The sequence below is a fragment of the Eutrigla gurnardus genome, assembly GCF_963514095.1.
Source record: "Eutrigla gurnardus genome assembly, chromosome: 15".
NCBI lineage: Eukaryota > Metazoa > Chordata > Actinopteri > Perciformes > Triglidae > Eutrigla > Eutrigla gurnardus.
Genome location: NC_139938.1, coordinates 17,147,584 through 17,163,542, shown reverse-complemented (window position 1 = coordinate 17,163,542; position 15,959 = coordinate 17,147,584). Strand labels below are relative to the sequence as shown.

Genomic DNA, 15,959 nt, shown 5'->3' with positions numbered 1-15,959 from the left:
CCGTCAGAATGCAAAGCTGCAGGGAGTGTGTGTGTGTGTGTGTGTGTGTGTGTGCTGTGGTGATAAGGATTTGCTCGAACCACATTCACCATCCTTTGTTCTCTCAAACCGAAAACACACACTCTTTAGATTTCCATGACGTGATGGCGGGGAAGACGGCGGCTCGTTTACGGCGGTGTTGGGAGCTTTTCTGCAGAACCGCACAGATTCCTGACTCCCGCTGCCGCGATGCTGCCACTGTCTACTGGAAATCCTGCTTCTGATTTATAGTTACACTTACTAACGCCATGTTTTCATTACAGTGAAATCAATGTTGTAACTGTTGCAGTAAAATAAGCCTGAGGTGTGTTTGGATCACTGGAATAAATCTAACCCACACCTTCTTAGAACTTTTAAGTGTTCAAAAACATGACTCCAGACGACTCATGCCATTGGCTCAGAGGGGGAAATTCCCAGCTTTAGATCATAATTACATCCCAGAGCCAAACCCAGTTGCTCGGATGATTAAATTAATTCAACTTGGCAACCGTTGCTTCTGAACTGGACTGAAGCGTCTGAGCGCTCACACACAGGTGTTTCCAGTTCTTCTGGCTGATTAGACCTCCGCCTTTTATTGGGAACAGGAATGTTGGTCTACCAATCAGAACGATGAAAAGGTGTAAATTGCCCCGCCTTGACAGGTGCAGCAGCAGGATGTCATACTAGCCACGCCCCCACACCAGATTAACCAGCCAGATGAACTGAAAACACCTGTGTGGCTGTTCAGAGGCTGGAAGAGTCTGACTTTTCTGTGTTTTTCAACGTTAATTAATAATTGTCAACATGCTGAGAGTTAACTACGCTCATGAAAACATATATATTAGCATCACATGTAGTCCCGGAGAGTGAGTGACTGTACATATTGATATATTTCCATCCATCCATCCATCCATTTTCTACCGCTTATCCTGTATTTAGGGTCACAGGGGGGCTGGAGCCAATCCCAGCTGTCATTGGGCGAAGGCAGGGTTGATATATTTCCATTATAATAAAAAAAAAAGCCAACACAAACAAGTAACGTGTTCAGAGAGTTATTCTGCCTCCGCCTAGGCTTCGCTCCCCAAAATACATCATTGTGTTTATTATCAGGAAAGTGTTCTATTCCCCCTTTAACCACGTTAACTTGGTGAACAGGCCTGCGTGATGCGACGCTTTACGACCGAGTGAAGAGCCCGAACCACAAGCATGAAGACATCGGAAGACACGAACATAATAAACCAGTCTTTGGTAGTAAACGAATCTGGTTTGAGTGTTTTTCTTCACATGGGATGGTCACGTAACAATGTCGGGTTGTTTCTTCTCTTTTTTATGTTTTTATACTTTTATTTTGTGCCTACACTGCATTTCCCCTTTTATTCCTACATAACTAAACACACATGGCTGAAATGCTTTATAAGAGTTAGTGACAGACAGCATGCAGAGATCAGGCTTGATTTTCAAAAGATTTCTCTGAAAGCGGAGCTCGTTTGTTTTTTGAGGATGCATAATCTCATTGGGAGAATCACCAGTGGGTGCTCATGAAGAGGCTGAAGAGTGAAGTGAAGTGAAGGTGATCAGATTGAGGAGATTATCACCTCAGGAGCAGCTCGGCCTTCTGAGAAATGTTTGAATAACTAAGACCCCATCAGAGGGACGTGATGCTCTGATCGCCAGGCGGTTCAATGGGAGGAAACATGAGGACAGCAGCGCTGTGCTGTGGAGTGGGTGGGGTTGTTTGGGTGGGGTGGGGTGGGGGTGGATGTTCGGTACACACCTGCAAGGACCGCACCAGTCCGTTTGTTGGTTGAGGCCGAAGCGAGCCCGGCATTTCTTAGGAGAGCCCGGGTCTGAGCACAATGCACAGCATGCACATACAAGAGGGAGGGAAAAGCCAAAAAACAGAGGAGAAGAAGAGGAGGAGGAGGAGAAAAACAAGTTAGAGAGGGAGCGAGGACGGAGGGATGAAAAGACAGGAGACACCGGAGCGTGTCGGAGCAGGAAGAAGCACCAACTGGGTCGTCCGTTCAGAGAAAAGGCAAACTGTTAGTAGCCGGTTACAGCACAGCAAAACATAACCAGAACAGACACACACACACACGCACACACACACACACACACACACACACACACACACACACACACACACACACACACACACACACACACGCACACGCACACACACACGCACACACACACACACGTTAGGACACACAGAGAGAGGGCAGCCGTGCTCTGACACTCGTTAGTACGCAATTAAAAAAAAAAAAGTCCACTTTCTGGCCAAACTGGCAGAAATACACTTTACTACCTCTCCAAAAACACTTAATTTGGGCTCATTTAGTAAACGTAGCTTTAGTTGACAACATTCACGTGAGATAATTGGCATCATTCACCCTTCATCAGCTCACATCGACCAACATCAGGGATTTCCCACCGAATCTCCCGCCTGCATGACATGTCGGATTTGCACGCACACGAGTGATCTGCTAGCAAATACTTCTGGGTTTTAATTGGCTGAGTTAAGTAATGGGCACATAATTTTTGGATTGCTTTAATATGGTGGAGGAAAATGGAAGATTTTAATCTTGCACGCGTAAGAACAGGACATGTCGTTCTGTAGAGCAGGGATTCAAACGTTCATAATTCAGGTTAGGTGGAAAGCAGAGTGGGTGGGTGGTTTGACGTTATAGAGACACATCCTGCCTCGAAGAGACCGAGACGTCGGCGACAGAGCGCCAACGCAAGTTCAGGCTCAACTGACTTCTCTCCAATAATGCAGAGACACCGGCCGTCTGCTTTCTGACACTGAAACAGGAGGTTGAGATGCATTTGAGATGTTTACCTGTATTGGAGTCCTGCAGCTTCTCCCTTTTTCTCCTCTTCTTTTTGCCCTGCGGGAGAAAAGAAAACAAAAGCCCCCCAATTAAATGAGACTTGCTATAAATCAAACACATCGGAGGACTTTTCACTGATGAATCCAGTTCTTTTGGTTTATACTCACACAAAAATAGAGATGCAACTCTTAAACTGTTAAAAGGGTTTATTTCTCTCAAATTTTGGCCACAAATGTGTTTAAAAACCTGTTCTCCTTTATCAAGAGAATCCGTCCACCTGACAGGTGTGTCATCACTTCAGCATTTTATCCTATTAGACAGACGTTTGTGAGGTCACATTGACATTTCACTATCAAATTCTAATCAGTGTTTGTGCTAAATTTGAAGAAATTGTTCCTGAGATGTCACGAGAACACAATGGAAGGATGAAAATCATAATAAATAAAATTGATTAGGAACTCCAAACTACGAATTTTGAGCTACAGAAATCATCCATGAAGATTTTGCCTTTTACGGCACCAAGCACACCTTTAATCAGCATTTAATCAGCATCTTGATAGGCTACACCTGTCAGGTGGATGGAACGGTCTCAACACAACTCATTTGGGAGAAATTCTTGTTGATGCCTAAAAAACAACTCAACTCATGACAAAATGAGTGAAAATAAAAGTGTTTATATTTTTGTTTGATTTGGTCCTAAAATACTTCCATAAAAAAAATCTGGATTCATCTTTGCTCTACGGCTAAACGTTTGTTTACCACCCTCGAGATGCCAGGGAGAGTTTAAACCTGTATTCTTTTATCTGCACCACATAAAAAAAGAATTGCTTATGACAGGTAAACCCCATTTTTAATGAAAAAGTGCAAAGTTAAAAGCAGCAATCAGGTCAGGCAACCATGTTTTTAATGCTCTACAAAAGCAAGGTGGGGGGGGGGGGGGCAGGAAAGAAAGAAACAAGAAAATAAGTTCCATCACTAACATCGTTGTCAATTCAATTCATGCAAAACCTGATGCGTTCCTGGCCGACGCTCCAGGAATCTGTAACAGGCTTTTTTAAAGGTTTGCAAACATCGGGCGTCTCCAGTCTGATTGCAATGCGACTGTTGAGGTAAACATCAGAGTTGCTCACGCAGATCCAGCGACGCTGAAGTGAGGCCTCATATTTTGGGTGAGATGAAGGATGTGGGTGCAGAGATCTACCGCCTACGCCTCCATGTCAGCGTCGTCTATGTGGTTACAACAACCTCCTCTTGCAAGTGCACCTCTTTCTGAGCGCTCGGGTCTGTGGGCGTACGTGTGTGTGTGTATATGTGTGTGTGTGTCTGTGTGTGTGTGAGGACTCGGAGGAGAAACCCTCCAGCTGTGGGGGCGATGTGTGGACCTTCACTTCCTGTTTTGTGTGGAGGTCCGGTGACTTGTTTTTCTTTTCAAATCTCTTGAAATGAAACCGAATGCTTCTATTTCATCATTACACATTATTTCATCATTTTTTTTCTATGAAAATGAGCTTTTCACACTCTGGTTCCATTTTGGTTCTTTTACATTGGTGGGGTTGTGATGATATGGTGCAACAATATGTCCACCGTGCAACTGTAGCATGATCACATGACTTCTGTCATTAAACTTATTGGAGGAGGTTTGACTTGGTGACAGACGGTATGAAGATACCGGCTCCTGTAATTGAATAGGAGTAGAATGGACATTCCCATTCAAATCATCGTAGCAGGATGGGCAGCATGGCGTTGTAGGGGGCTAACTTCCGCGTACGCTAACCCGGCTGATGTCATGTGGCGGACTCACTGGAGGTGAGGTTTTTGTGGTAACAGCGGGGGGAAAGTGCATTTCTATCGCCCGCTTTGTTTTAAAGAACAAAATCATGATAAAAGCTTGGTAATTCCTCCATGCTTTATTGCTACACTGGTTACTGAGAATGAGCCAGCGGGTTAGTTTGGAGTCTAGCGGCCCCTCAGCTCTCTCTCCGGAGAACGACGAGCTACGTCGCTAACTAGCCGGCTATTCATCTCCGGAGCTGCAATGACCCTTAACTGACATTTGTCATCACTATAGCAACAATCACCACATAATTCTGTACCAGTCAAATGGTCAAATGAGCACTGAAAAAGTGTGAAATATCCTTGTATTATATCTCTATGATTTGCACATGAACTAAACAGCTGCTTAGAAAAAGCTCAAAGCTCCATGCAGACAGCAGTAGCTCCTAAACCTGCGATCACTGTTCATTAGAGCTCTTCTTACATATTCAGAACATCATGAGGATGCTTTTGAACAGTCAGGGTGGAATAACTCTCTTTTATTTTGAAATATCTGCTCATTAAAACTGTCAGCCGCAGCATTGAGACAAAAAAAACAAACAAACAAAAACAAAAGGCATTGACATCAGAACTGAATCGGTGTGCATGTTTTCGGAGGTTATAGACCACAGCCCATATGAAGCGTCACCATGCCCGTCTACAGAGTTCAGCTCAGCCAGGTTTAGAGAAACAAGATAGGAGAGCAGAGAGAAGCGTGAACAGGTGACCACTCCGACGTTAGGTAGCTAACGGCACTGAAAAGCAGCTCTTCTTACAACCAAAGCCTTTACTTCACCTGATTATGACACATCGTCCTCATTGTTTTCTCGTAGTAATAATAATATTCAAATATATTAGAAACTAAATACCACTATTAAGTGCAAAAAGTCAAAACGTTGTATTTATGGAATAGAACAGGAGTAGGACGTTCTGATTCAAATCAACGGAGCAGGATAGTTTTTATGTTGCCTTAGAAACCGTTGTAGCAGGCTAACTAGATAGATAGATAGTAAGTATTGTTCGGCCTATTTTATGTAACAAGGTGTAGCATAAAATCATGGTGGAGTTAATAAGCTAACTAGCAGCTGGCTAGACACCCTTACGGTACGTTGCGGACTAAAATTTAACTTAGTGCTTCCTCCACACACTCTTGTCACAGCGTACGGTGGAATTAGCCAGCTAGCTAGTTAGCTAGCTGGCTAATTCCCAGCTGATGTTCGTTGTCAGCATATCAAAGTAGCAGCAGTTTGTTTTGTAGTGAAATGACGCCGGTTAACAGTTCAACGTCCGTTCTACTCCTTTTCTATCGCTATGGTTACGAGGTAACGTGTGTTTAGCATTACCAGTAGCAAAAATGAAGGTGCTGTGCTCTTAAAAGGGGATGCCCAAAGGTATAAAAAAAAAGAACTCAGCCAGCGAGGCCAGCCATGCAGCTCTGCTCTCTGTTAGTTGAGCAAAACGGGTCGATTTATACCTCTGTGTGATTCAGTATTTTAGCTTTTTACTGACTAGTAGTCATAACCATGGCAACGTGCAAGACTTGGTGAAATGTAAGCCTATGTGGACCGACCAATCAGATCTGCTTTTGCAGCTCACGTGTTATTCTTGAGGGCTGAGGTGTGTGAGTCATTATTTTTGGAAGGTGCATGCAAACTTTGCACAGGAATACCCACAACCCCTTTCATGCAGCTCTTCACATACTCATATGTTCCCACCACAGAGGCATAAATCCACCATAAGACGTGTCCCTACCCAATCAGCTTTACTCTTTTCCCCTGCGACCCCGCTAAGGCCCGCCTCCTGCAAGAGTTCAACAGCAAACTGACAGATCAGAGGCACACAGCAGCCCAGATACAGCACATCCCCAAAAACACATTAGACTACAACACATGCACCACATAGGTTGGACTTCCCTCGTGTACTCTGGGGAGTCCTATTCAATCATTTCATGCTATGGAAGTCTGTCGTTAGGCTTTATGACTTTGGACTGACAGGCCTGGGAGCCAGTAATCATGCAGGTTGTTGAGCCAGTAGCCAGTAAAGACAGTAAGTTCATTCATTTCTTCAGCTCTGAGGTGAGGACAATAAATACGATCAAACCCAATTCAACAAGTTCTGCTTTATGAAACTGATCCTGTTCTGTTTTTTTATTTTTTTTTTTATTTAAAAGGGAATCAAACCAGAGAGAAAGAAGTCAAGTGGTTGGACTGGTTCCTGGTGTTTGTTGCATCAAATGTACTTTAAAAATGAGATGATTTTGACATTTCATACTCAAAAGCAGCTTTCTGCTTTCAGGAACGGCTTGAAATCAATCAAACAAATTGTGCGTCATGATATCTTGATCTATGATTGACATAATAATTACAAAAAAAGTAACAATTGTAAAGTGATGCAACAACATATTACATAATTAACACTACTTCACTGTTTCTGGAAGCTCAGTATTGACTTCTTCACTCTCTGTACGACTCCAGCAGCCGGGGATAGAAATCATGCCTTTTTCCTCGACAAAGTTTAAATCCCCCCCTGGTTCTGTTTTTTTTTTTTTATCGGATCAGTTTAGAAAAGATCAGTTTGGATCGGGTTGAGGATGTTGGGTGAGCAGGTTTAGAGTCAGAAGTGCTTACGTAGTTGTCTCTGGCGGACCATGTCGGGTAGAGCTGCATGTGGAGTTGTCTCTCTTTCCGGGCCAACTCGTAGTACTTGGCCTGTTCCTCCCGGGTCAGTGCATGCCACTGGAGACACAATTACACAACAACAACACACAAGAGGGAAAGGGTTAGCATTTATTTATAAGGCTTATTATACTTATTTTCATCTGTTTATCACACATTAGGTAGGCATCACTCCTGATTTGGTGAATTAACCTGAAAAAACACTTTTACTTTAATATTTAAATTAGAGAGGATAGAAAGGAATATGTTTTTATAAAATCTGTCAAAGTTACTTTTCTGCCTTCACATTGATTGATTTGATAATAATAATAATAACCACTTTGTTCACCACTTTAGGTACAACGTGCTTTAACAAAGGACATGAGACAGCGATACATTATACAAAAAATAAAAAGTAAAACCAGATGACTAAGATAAAATAAGGTAAAACATTATTATTGTTATTATTAGTAGTAAACCACTTTTCTGCATAGTTAAACGAATATTTAACAAGACGACATGAGACAGTAATAAAAGTAAAATAAAGTTAGAAAAATCACAATTAGAAATCCAGACGTAGTGGTCCAGATGACAAACACTGATTTATTTTTATTTCACCTGAACCGTACAAACGGTGTCACACACTTCACTGTCTCATCATCCTGCAGGATCCCAGTACCACCAGTTGTTATGATCCCAGTACCACCAGTTGTTATGGTCCCAGTACCACCAGTAAGAGAGGGGAACGGAGTTCACTTTACCACAGACCTCTCATGTTCCTCATGTGTGAAATTACAAACTGACCTGGAAACAGGATTAGCCTGTGTGTGTGTGTGTGTGTGTGTGTGTGTGTGTGTGTGTGTGTGTGTGTGTGTGTGTGTGTGTGAAACCCTCACCCTTCGTCCCAGAATCTGGTTGATGGCGGCGCTCTCCTTTAATGTGCACTCGGCGATGACCTTCGCCCTCATCTCCTTCATGTAGAGCATGAAGGCGTTCAGCGGCTTCTTGATGACCGGCTTCTTGGGCTCCTTCTCCCGCTTGGCCTCCACATGCGGCTTCCTGAGGTGGGGAGAGGAAGAGGAGGAGGGAGGCAGGAGGAAGAGGAGGAGAGAGGGGGTAAGGATGGACGAAGGGATTTCAGCACAAGATGGAGAGAATCAGAGACAGTATTTTTCTCTTCTGGTTTGTCTCAGCAAGGAAGCAATTATGCATATTTCCCAAAATATCAAACTACTCCTTTAGGAGGTTATTAACGTCCTCTGCAGCTGAAATATTATGTCCATTCATTCCTATAAAAGTATCCTAATAGATGCAACAACTTGTTTAAGATTGAAATATATATTAAATGAGCTCCAAATCAAAGTTGCACCCTGCAAGAAAAATACATTAAGTTGAGTGATACAGACATAGTATGAATTATTATAAAAACACACAAACTAAAACGCTAGAGGATATGATGAACACTTGACGAGAGGGGAGGGGAAACGGTGAAGAAACACCACCCAAAGAAACAAAGCAAGAGGTCTGAAGCACAAGCGATACTTACACGTACATGCCCCTGTCATACTGATCATGCTCCTGTTTGCCTGTAGGGGGCACTATGGCCGGGTGGGGGATCCCTGTAGGATGCATGCCTGATGGGCCCAGCATCAGAGAGTGGGGGAACCTGGTGGAGGAAGACAGAGAGACAGACGGATAGAAAAGTCAGTTCAGAGAAGCCTTGGAGTCACGGAGAGGACGGCGATCGCAAAGCAAGAGCTGGGAGGCATCGAGTAGAAAAGCATGGAAAGCCTGGTTGATGATTTAAATGCCAAATGTGAAACACAGGATTCAGATTAATTCACTCACATCGAAGCTCCTTAAAAAGGTCAAATATTCCCAAATGGTCTTGGTGACGATGAGCGTGGTGCTTGAAATGTGTGATTTAGTTCTTTAAAATCCATTCAGCAAAAAAATGTAAGCATTCGTTGCCACTAGAGGGCGCTGGAGCATTACAGAGAGGGAGGCTGGGAGATGAGGCACATCTTCACATCTGTCAAATATGATCCAAGCCTATTAACTCAGGTCTAAAAGAAGATCATTGTAAGGGATTTTGTTTCCAATTAGGCAGATTGTGGATATTAAAAAGAAAGGTATAAAACAGAAATCTGTCAACGAAAGCAGCAAAAAGCATCAGCTGCTGTAGTGAGCGCCAAATAATAATAATAATAAAAAAAAAACACATTAATTAACACAACCCTAACCAAAAAAATACATATTTACAACATGTAGATAAAAAAAAAAAAAAAAAAAAAAATCAATGCCCAGATATGGGACACAGGTCTCAACTTGTGACCTGTGGTTGCTATGCAACTGAGTCCTTGTTTATGAGACAGATAACCCGACCGACTGGCAAAGCGCTGTGGCGATAAAGCAAGCACGAGTTACGATCTGTGTGAGATTGTGAGATTTGAAATGTGTCAAATCAGAGCTGCAGCTTCTGTCAAAACACTCTCAAACTCTCACACTTTTTATTGTTCCTGTCCTTGAAAAACCCCACACAACACTTGCTTAATAAAAAAACTAATTTGCAATAGCAGGAATAAGCAGTTGAACTCATCCCGTCCAACAGGACTTTTTAAAAACATTTTTTTTTACAGCAGCTGCTGAAAGCCGACACAGAAGCTGGAAAAAACCCCTCCTGCTCAGGCAGTTTGAAACGTGCCATGAACAGGAGCCGAGGATGCAGATGCGTAGCTGGTCGTTTTGTGCTTTTACTTTCTTGGCTCGGCCTGGCTCGGTCCGAACAGCAGGCTACGATACCTGGAGTAGGTGGCGGCGCCGGACAGGTTGGATGAGTAGGGCTGCCTGAATCCACAGGGGGACAGGGCGGGATAGACCGGCTGGCTCTGCCTGCCACAGCACAGCAGAGGGAAGAGACGGCAACAGGTGGTGCCTTTTAGCCCGACAGGTAAAGTCTGTCATCTTGATTTATTTGGTCAAAAAATACTGTGATACAGAGGGCTTCCATATCAACAATTCATCATGTTCACTCGGTTGTTCCTTGTTTAGCTGGAAGGATAAATAACAGTTCCATTTTCTTTCTTATTCTTATTATTTATATTAAATCCGACACTTTTAAAACTGGACTGAAAACTGTTAGCTTTCTGCTAACTCTTATAACGTCTGCACTGTTTTTTTTATTGCAAATATGTTTTTATTCTCCTTGACTTTCTGTTAATTTTGCCTTTATTTTCTTTTAATTCTTCTATTTTTTCACTTTATTGTATGACATGTTATGAATAAGCCCTTTAAGTCTGCCTTGTGTATGAAAGGTGCTATACAAATAAAGTAGCCTTGCCTATATTTATATACATTATTATTTAAAATAAACAGAATTTCTTTGTCTGGCTGTTTAAAGAGTATTTATCTTTTGTAATATGCAACAAAAACTTCACCAGTAAATAATAATTAAAAAGAATACAATTGTTAAAAAAGTGAAAATCTTGTGCTTTAATTCACGTTTGCATCTGTAGAAGTATCTATTGTTGTTTCCCCCCCAGAGAGTGTGGATCAGCACTGTTGACAGCCGTGTGTCAATATTTGGCTTAGCGGGAACAGAAACACACACACTCACACACACACACTCACACACCGCGGGAGGTCGAGGGTGGGGATGGGATGCAGGCGAGAGCCTTTGATATGTAGAAAACCACACTTCTACCCCCCCCCCCCCCCCCCCCCACACACACACACACACACACACACACACTCCACCCGAATCATCCTTATGTTTCAACTTATGCACACACACACGCTCCAATCCACATCTAGCATTTAAATCACCTCACAATTATCATCATCCCCACACACACACACACACACACACACACACCCTGTATCCAGCCTTCAGCCCCGGGAGGGCGGCAGCACAGTGAAGCCTTGTAACAGAGGCCTCCGGCTGGGAAGACATTCAGAGATCACTCGGCCTCGGCTCCCGCGGGACCGTTCATGCTGTGCTCCTGTTTTAACTCAGGTCACAATACAACACAGGTCAAGCTCCCGTTTAAAGGCTGTTCAAACCAACCTATTTGCTTTTACTCTAACTTTTTTTTTCAAGCAAACACCAGATCTCAGAATCTATTTATCCATCAATCCATCAATAACTTCACAGGTCACAGAAACAGCTCCGCCACACTCAAACAGAAACCCCCGTGTGACAGGCATGGCTGGACAGAGGTATGCTGGGAATTAAATGAAGCAGGCGACTTGGCTGCAGCGTGGCTTTCTTTGTTCCACTCGGACCATGAGGCTCTATGACGGCCAGCATTTCAGCCGAGGTCAGACAACATGTCCTAATAACCAACTCTTCAGGAGCATAGTCCAATCCTTAAAGGGACAGTACCCTCCAAAATCCCCTTTCCTACAGTGCTACTTATTAATCTATCAGGAACAACATTGTCTTTCAACCACTATTCCTGCATGAAATTGCTCAAAACCAGGTTTGTGACTTATCATAAGTAGGATTTCTGGTTTTACAAAATGTACTTTTTGGTGCCATATAGTCCCATAATATTGGAGAGAATGAATACATCTCTACAGCGGGTATCTCCAAAAGTAAGGCAACTCTAAAACACTCTAGATTGATAAATACAACAGGCAAGAGGAGAATTAGGTTTAAGTTTTGGGGTGAACTGTCCCTTTAAGGAGACCAGCTTGGCTTCACTCTCACTCTGCTTTAGTTGGTAGAAGTTGAACATTGCCTTCAGCTCTGGATTCACACTGTATTTAATAATGCAACATGTTTGTGAGACTCCCACCACAGCAGTCGCCGCTGCAAAGCTGCATCCTCACAAAACTCAAATAATTCCTCCGAGGCAACGAGCCGGCCGGCCGGCCGGCCGACGGGGCCTGGAGGACGAGTGGAGGTGGTCACGGAGGGACAGGAAGTAAAACAACAGCTTGACATTTAGCCACTCCATCTCAACGCTGCCCTTCAACAAAGAAGCTACACTACAAGGGGCCAAAACAGGCAGATAATCTGGGTTAAAGCAGATTAGCAGTTCATAATATTTGTGAAAACCCATCGTGAAAGTGTGTGAAAAAGATAAAACAGACTTCAGAAAATATCTGTGGGGACGGACAGCTAGCCCTACAGAAACATGAAAGAGAGACATAAACACACATGCTCACAGAAAACACACACACACACACACACACACACACACACACACACACACACACACACACACACACACACACACACACACACACACACACACACAGTTTTTAAGCTTTCCAAATCTTCATGACATTTGATGTAAGCCTCTAACTGCTCCTACAGGGAGACTTTTGTCCCGGCACAGATAGTGTAGGTTGTAATAAATGGATTTGTGTTGATCCACAAATCAATGGAAGTCCGACTTTAGAAGTTCACATCAACCAGCAGGACATGGCGAGCTCACACAGCCGACTAAAACACGGAGCAGACGTTCTAATATCACAGCTAACTTTCATCCTTACAGAGGAGCTATGGGTTGAATCTAATTTACTACGAGTTTTTGGTAGTTTATTTCCCAGAATCCACCAGATGTTAAGGAATACTGCAAGTTGCATATTCACATGTGAAGGCAGAATATATTAACAAGTGCAGGATATTGCACCAGCTCTTTATTGTTAATTTAAATTGAGCCAGTAAAAAAACAAGTACTTGTTTCTTTTAAAACGTTGCAGTTGTCCACATTCCTTTTTTTTTTTTTTTTTTCCTGAAGGGGCCACGAGTTGAAGTCAAGAGTCCCAAACACGGGGGATCAAAGGAGTTGGTTTCCATGCCAACAGAGGGCCTTGGGTTAGCTACGCTGACACCAGGTGAGACAGTGATGTATGAAACGCTGACCCAGGTCAAAATGTGCATATCTGTAATACTGGGGACACGACGATGATGATGACGACGATGATGATGAAGACAGAGGTGAGCTGTGAAGATTAGTGGGAAGACTTTTTGGGGAAGATGAATGTTTGAGGGTTAGAGGTGAGATTAGATGCAGGTCAACAGCAGTAACAAACAAACTTTGTTTGACAACTTAAATATTGGAACAATATAGTGAGACATGTCCATGATGATGTCCAACATGTAAAGAAATAAGTGTGGTGAGAGGACAACACTGTTCAATACGTCTCTGCTCTGGAGACAAGAGGAACGCCGACTGTGCAAATATGTAAATACTCAGTTGTTGTTGTCGTGGTTATTTTCTTTTTTTTGATAATCTAAGTCAGCATTTAGAGGCTGGAGCCAGTAGATTTCTGGCAGTTTTGATAAAAACAAAAAAAGATCAAAATATGAAGTAATGGATTACTCGACTAAAAGTTTCGGTTCTCATCGTGTATGAGATGAAACTGGTTTAACGTTCGGGAAAGATTCTGAGATACAAAGTAACGAGGTCATCACAATACAAAGGACTGAGTCACGGTATGTGTGTGTGTGTGTGTGTGTGTGTGCGTGCGTGTGCGGGACACTCACCAGCCCATGGAGGGAGTGATCTGGCCGACGCCCCCTGGAGGGAGGGAGTAGTACCCCGAGAGGTCCTGGGACTGATGCCTGTGGACGCCTGCAGGACACACACGCATTAACATCAATGTAATCGCTGCTTTTCTCGTCATGAGCACGCATACACACTAAATAAATGTCTTTTTGTCTTTTTAAACACACGCACACACACACACACACACACACACACACACACACACACACACACACACACACACACACACACACACACACTCGTGAGGTCAGGTCAGCCCCCCTCCTCTTCCACCCCTCGCCTCAGGTCTCATGGGCTATTAGCGCTATTAGCAGTCTGGGAACCTGGTATTAAACACAAAGATAGCCTTAACGCAGGTCACACACATCAGTTCCCATCCTGTCACAGTGTGTGTGTGTGTGTGTGTGTGTGTGTGTGTGTGTGTGTGTGTGTGTGTGTGTGTGTGTGTGTGTGTTGGTTTCACTGGTTTACGAGTTGAAGTGACTCAGGTTATTTAAATAAACGTCCTTTAAGTCACGAAGAAGGAAGTAATATGTAATGTTTGGCGGGAACAAATGCCGACATCACAGTCTCTCCTCCATTCTATATTGTATCTTCTCCTTTGTGTAAACATCCGCATCAACGGTGGGTGTTTTTCTAAATATAATCTGACATAATATGAATTCACAAACAGGTATATTAAAGGGGATGAAAGAGAAACACTCCTATCCATATGTATCATGCAAAATAGTGCTTCTTGTGTTTGCACATAATTCTGAAGAACAGCGTGTTAGTGTGGAATTTCAGACACAAGACTGTGAAACTCAAAAGCACCATTTCATTTATTTCGTTTATACTTATTATATATTTGGAGTTTTTAATTGAACATGTTTACATGGTTTAATGTTTAAAAAAAAAACAACCTCTATCAGCGATTCAATGGAATTAACAGCTTGTTTACTTCCTGTCAGCTGATGTCACACACACACACACACACACACACACACACACACACACACACACACACACACACACACACAGGATGTAAACTGTGTCATATTTAAAATGTTATTTTGAAACTATTTAAAACTTTACATACAGTGTAGTTGTGACATCACAGTTTCTGAATAGTACTGTGTGTATTTCACACACACACACACACACACACACACACACACACACACACACACGCACACACACACACGCACACACACACACACACACACACACACACACACACACACAAATATGCACACCAACAAAACCATCTCATGTTCTTCTACTTTTAGAAAAGATGTTTTCCAACAAAGGCGACGCAGACAGTTCGACTCTGCCCTCCCACAGTAAATACCCAGCCTGTCTGTCTCTCTCCCCGTCTGTCTCTCTCTCTGTGCCCTTCAAAGGAAGTCATTTGTCAACAGGCAGCACCTAGCACTTAGCGCGGCCGGCTGCTAACCTGTGTTTGCAGCAGAGGAATGCTCTGGATGACTGTAATTTGGCCGTGGCTCCGGGCCTGTTTCAGGACCCCGAGCCACCATAAATCTGGACTACAGGAATGTGAGTCAGTGGACCTGTCTCACCACCCCGGTCCTCCCTCCCCCTGCCTGTCTGCCCCGCCACGCCCTTCCTCTCTCCTCCCTCATCCCCCAGCACCCTCGTCTTCCCGTCCTCCTCCTTCTCATCTCTCCTCTACCTTCTCCTGTTCTCCCTCCATCATTACAGAACTCTGTTCCTTCCTTTCATCCGTTACCAGGATCTATCCGACCCCCCCCACGCTACGTTTATGGCCTCTCCTGCATCCATTCTAGACTTTTATCTACCTGTCCTGTCAACAAAACATCTATCTATCTATCTATCTATCTATCTATCTATCTATCTATCTATCTATCTATCTATCTATCTATCTATCTATCTATCTATCTATCTATCTATCTATCTACCTCCCCTTCTATTTATTACTGAAGCTATCATTTTTAAAGGCTAAAAGGCTAAGCAGGCTAACTCATATTTGAATGTTATTGCGAATGCAAGAATCTAATTTGTTTACCATGAGACAGAAACAAGTTTGCAGACCAGATGTTATGTGACACAACGGCATTCAAACACTACAAATTAGTTGTAAGTCAACGCTCAGAAAGCAT

At 43.2% G+C, this 15,959-nt stretch overlaps 1 protein-coding gene across 1 annotated transcript in view; it reads right to left on the bottom strand.

The window, feature by feature from the left end:
* Nucleotides 1–15,959, bottom strand: part of tcf7 (transcription factor 7) — a 64,601-nt gene that overhangs the window by 3,137 nt on the left and 45,505 nt on the right. Inside the window, 7 exon segments of the mRNA XM_084029369.1 lie at nt 1,793–1,865; nt 2,861–2,909; nt 6,417–6,464; nt 7,292–7,399; nt 8,215–8,377; nt 8,865–8,984; nt 13,818–13,905. Coding sequence (XP_083885495.1) covers nt 1,793–1,865; nt 2,861–2,909; nt 6,417–6,464; nt 7,292–7,399; nt 8,215–8,377; nt 8,865–8,984; nt 13,818–13,905 — 649 coding nt within the window.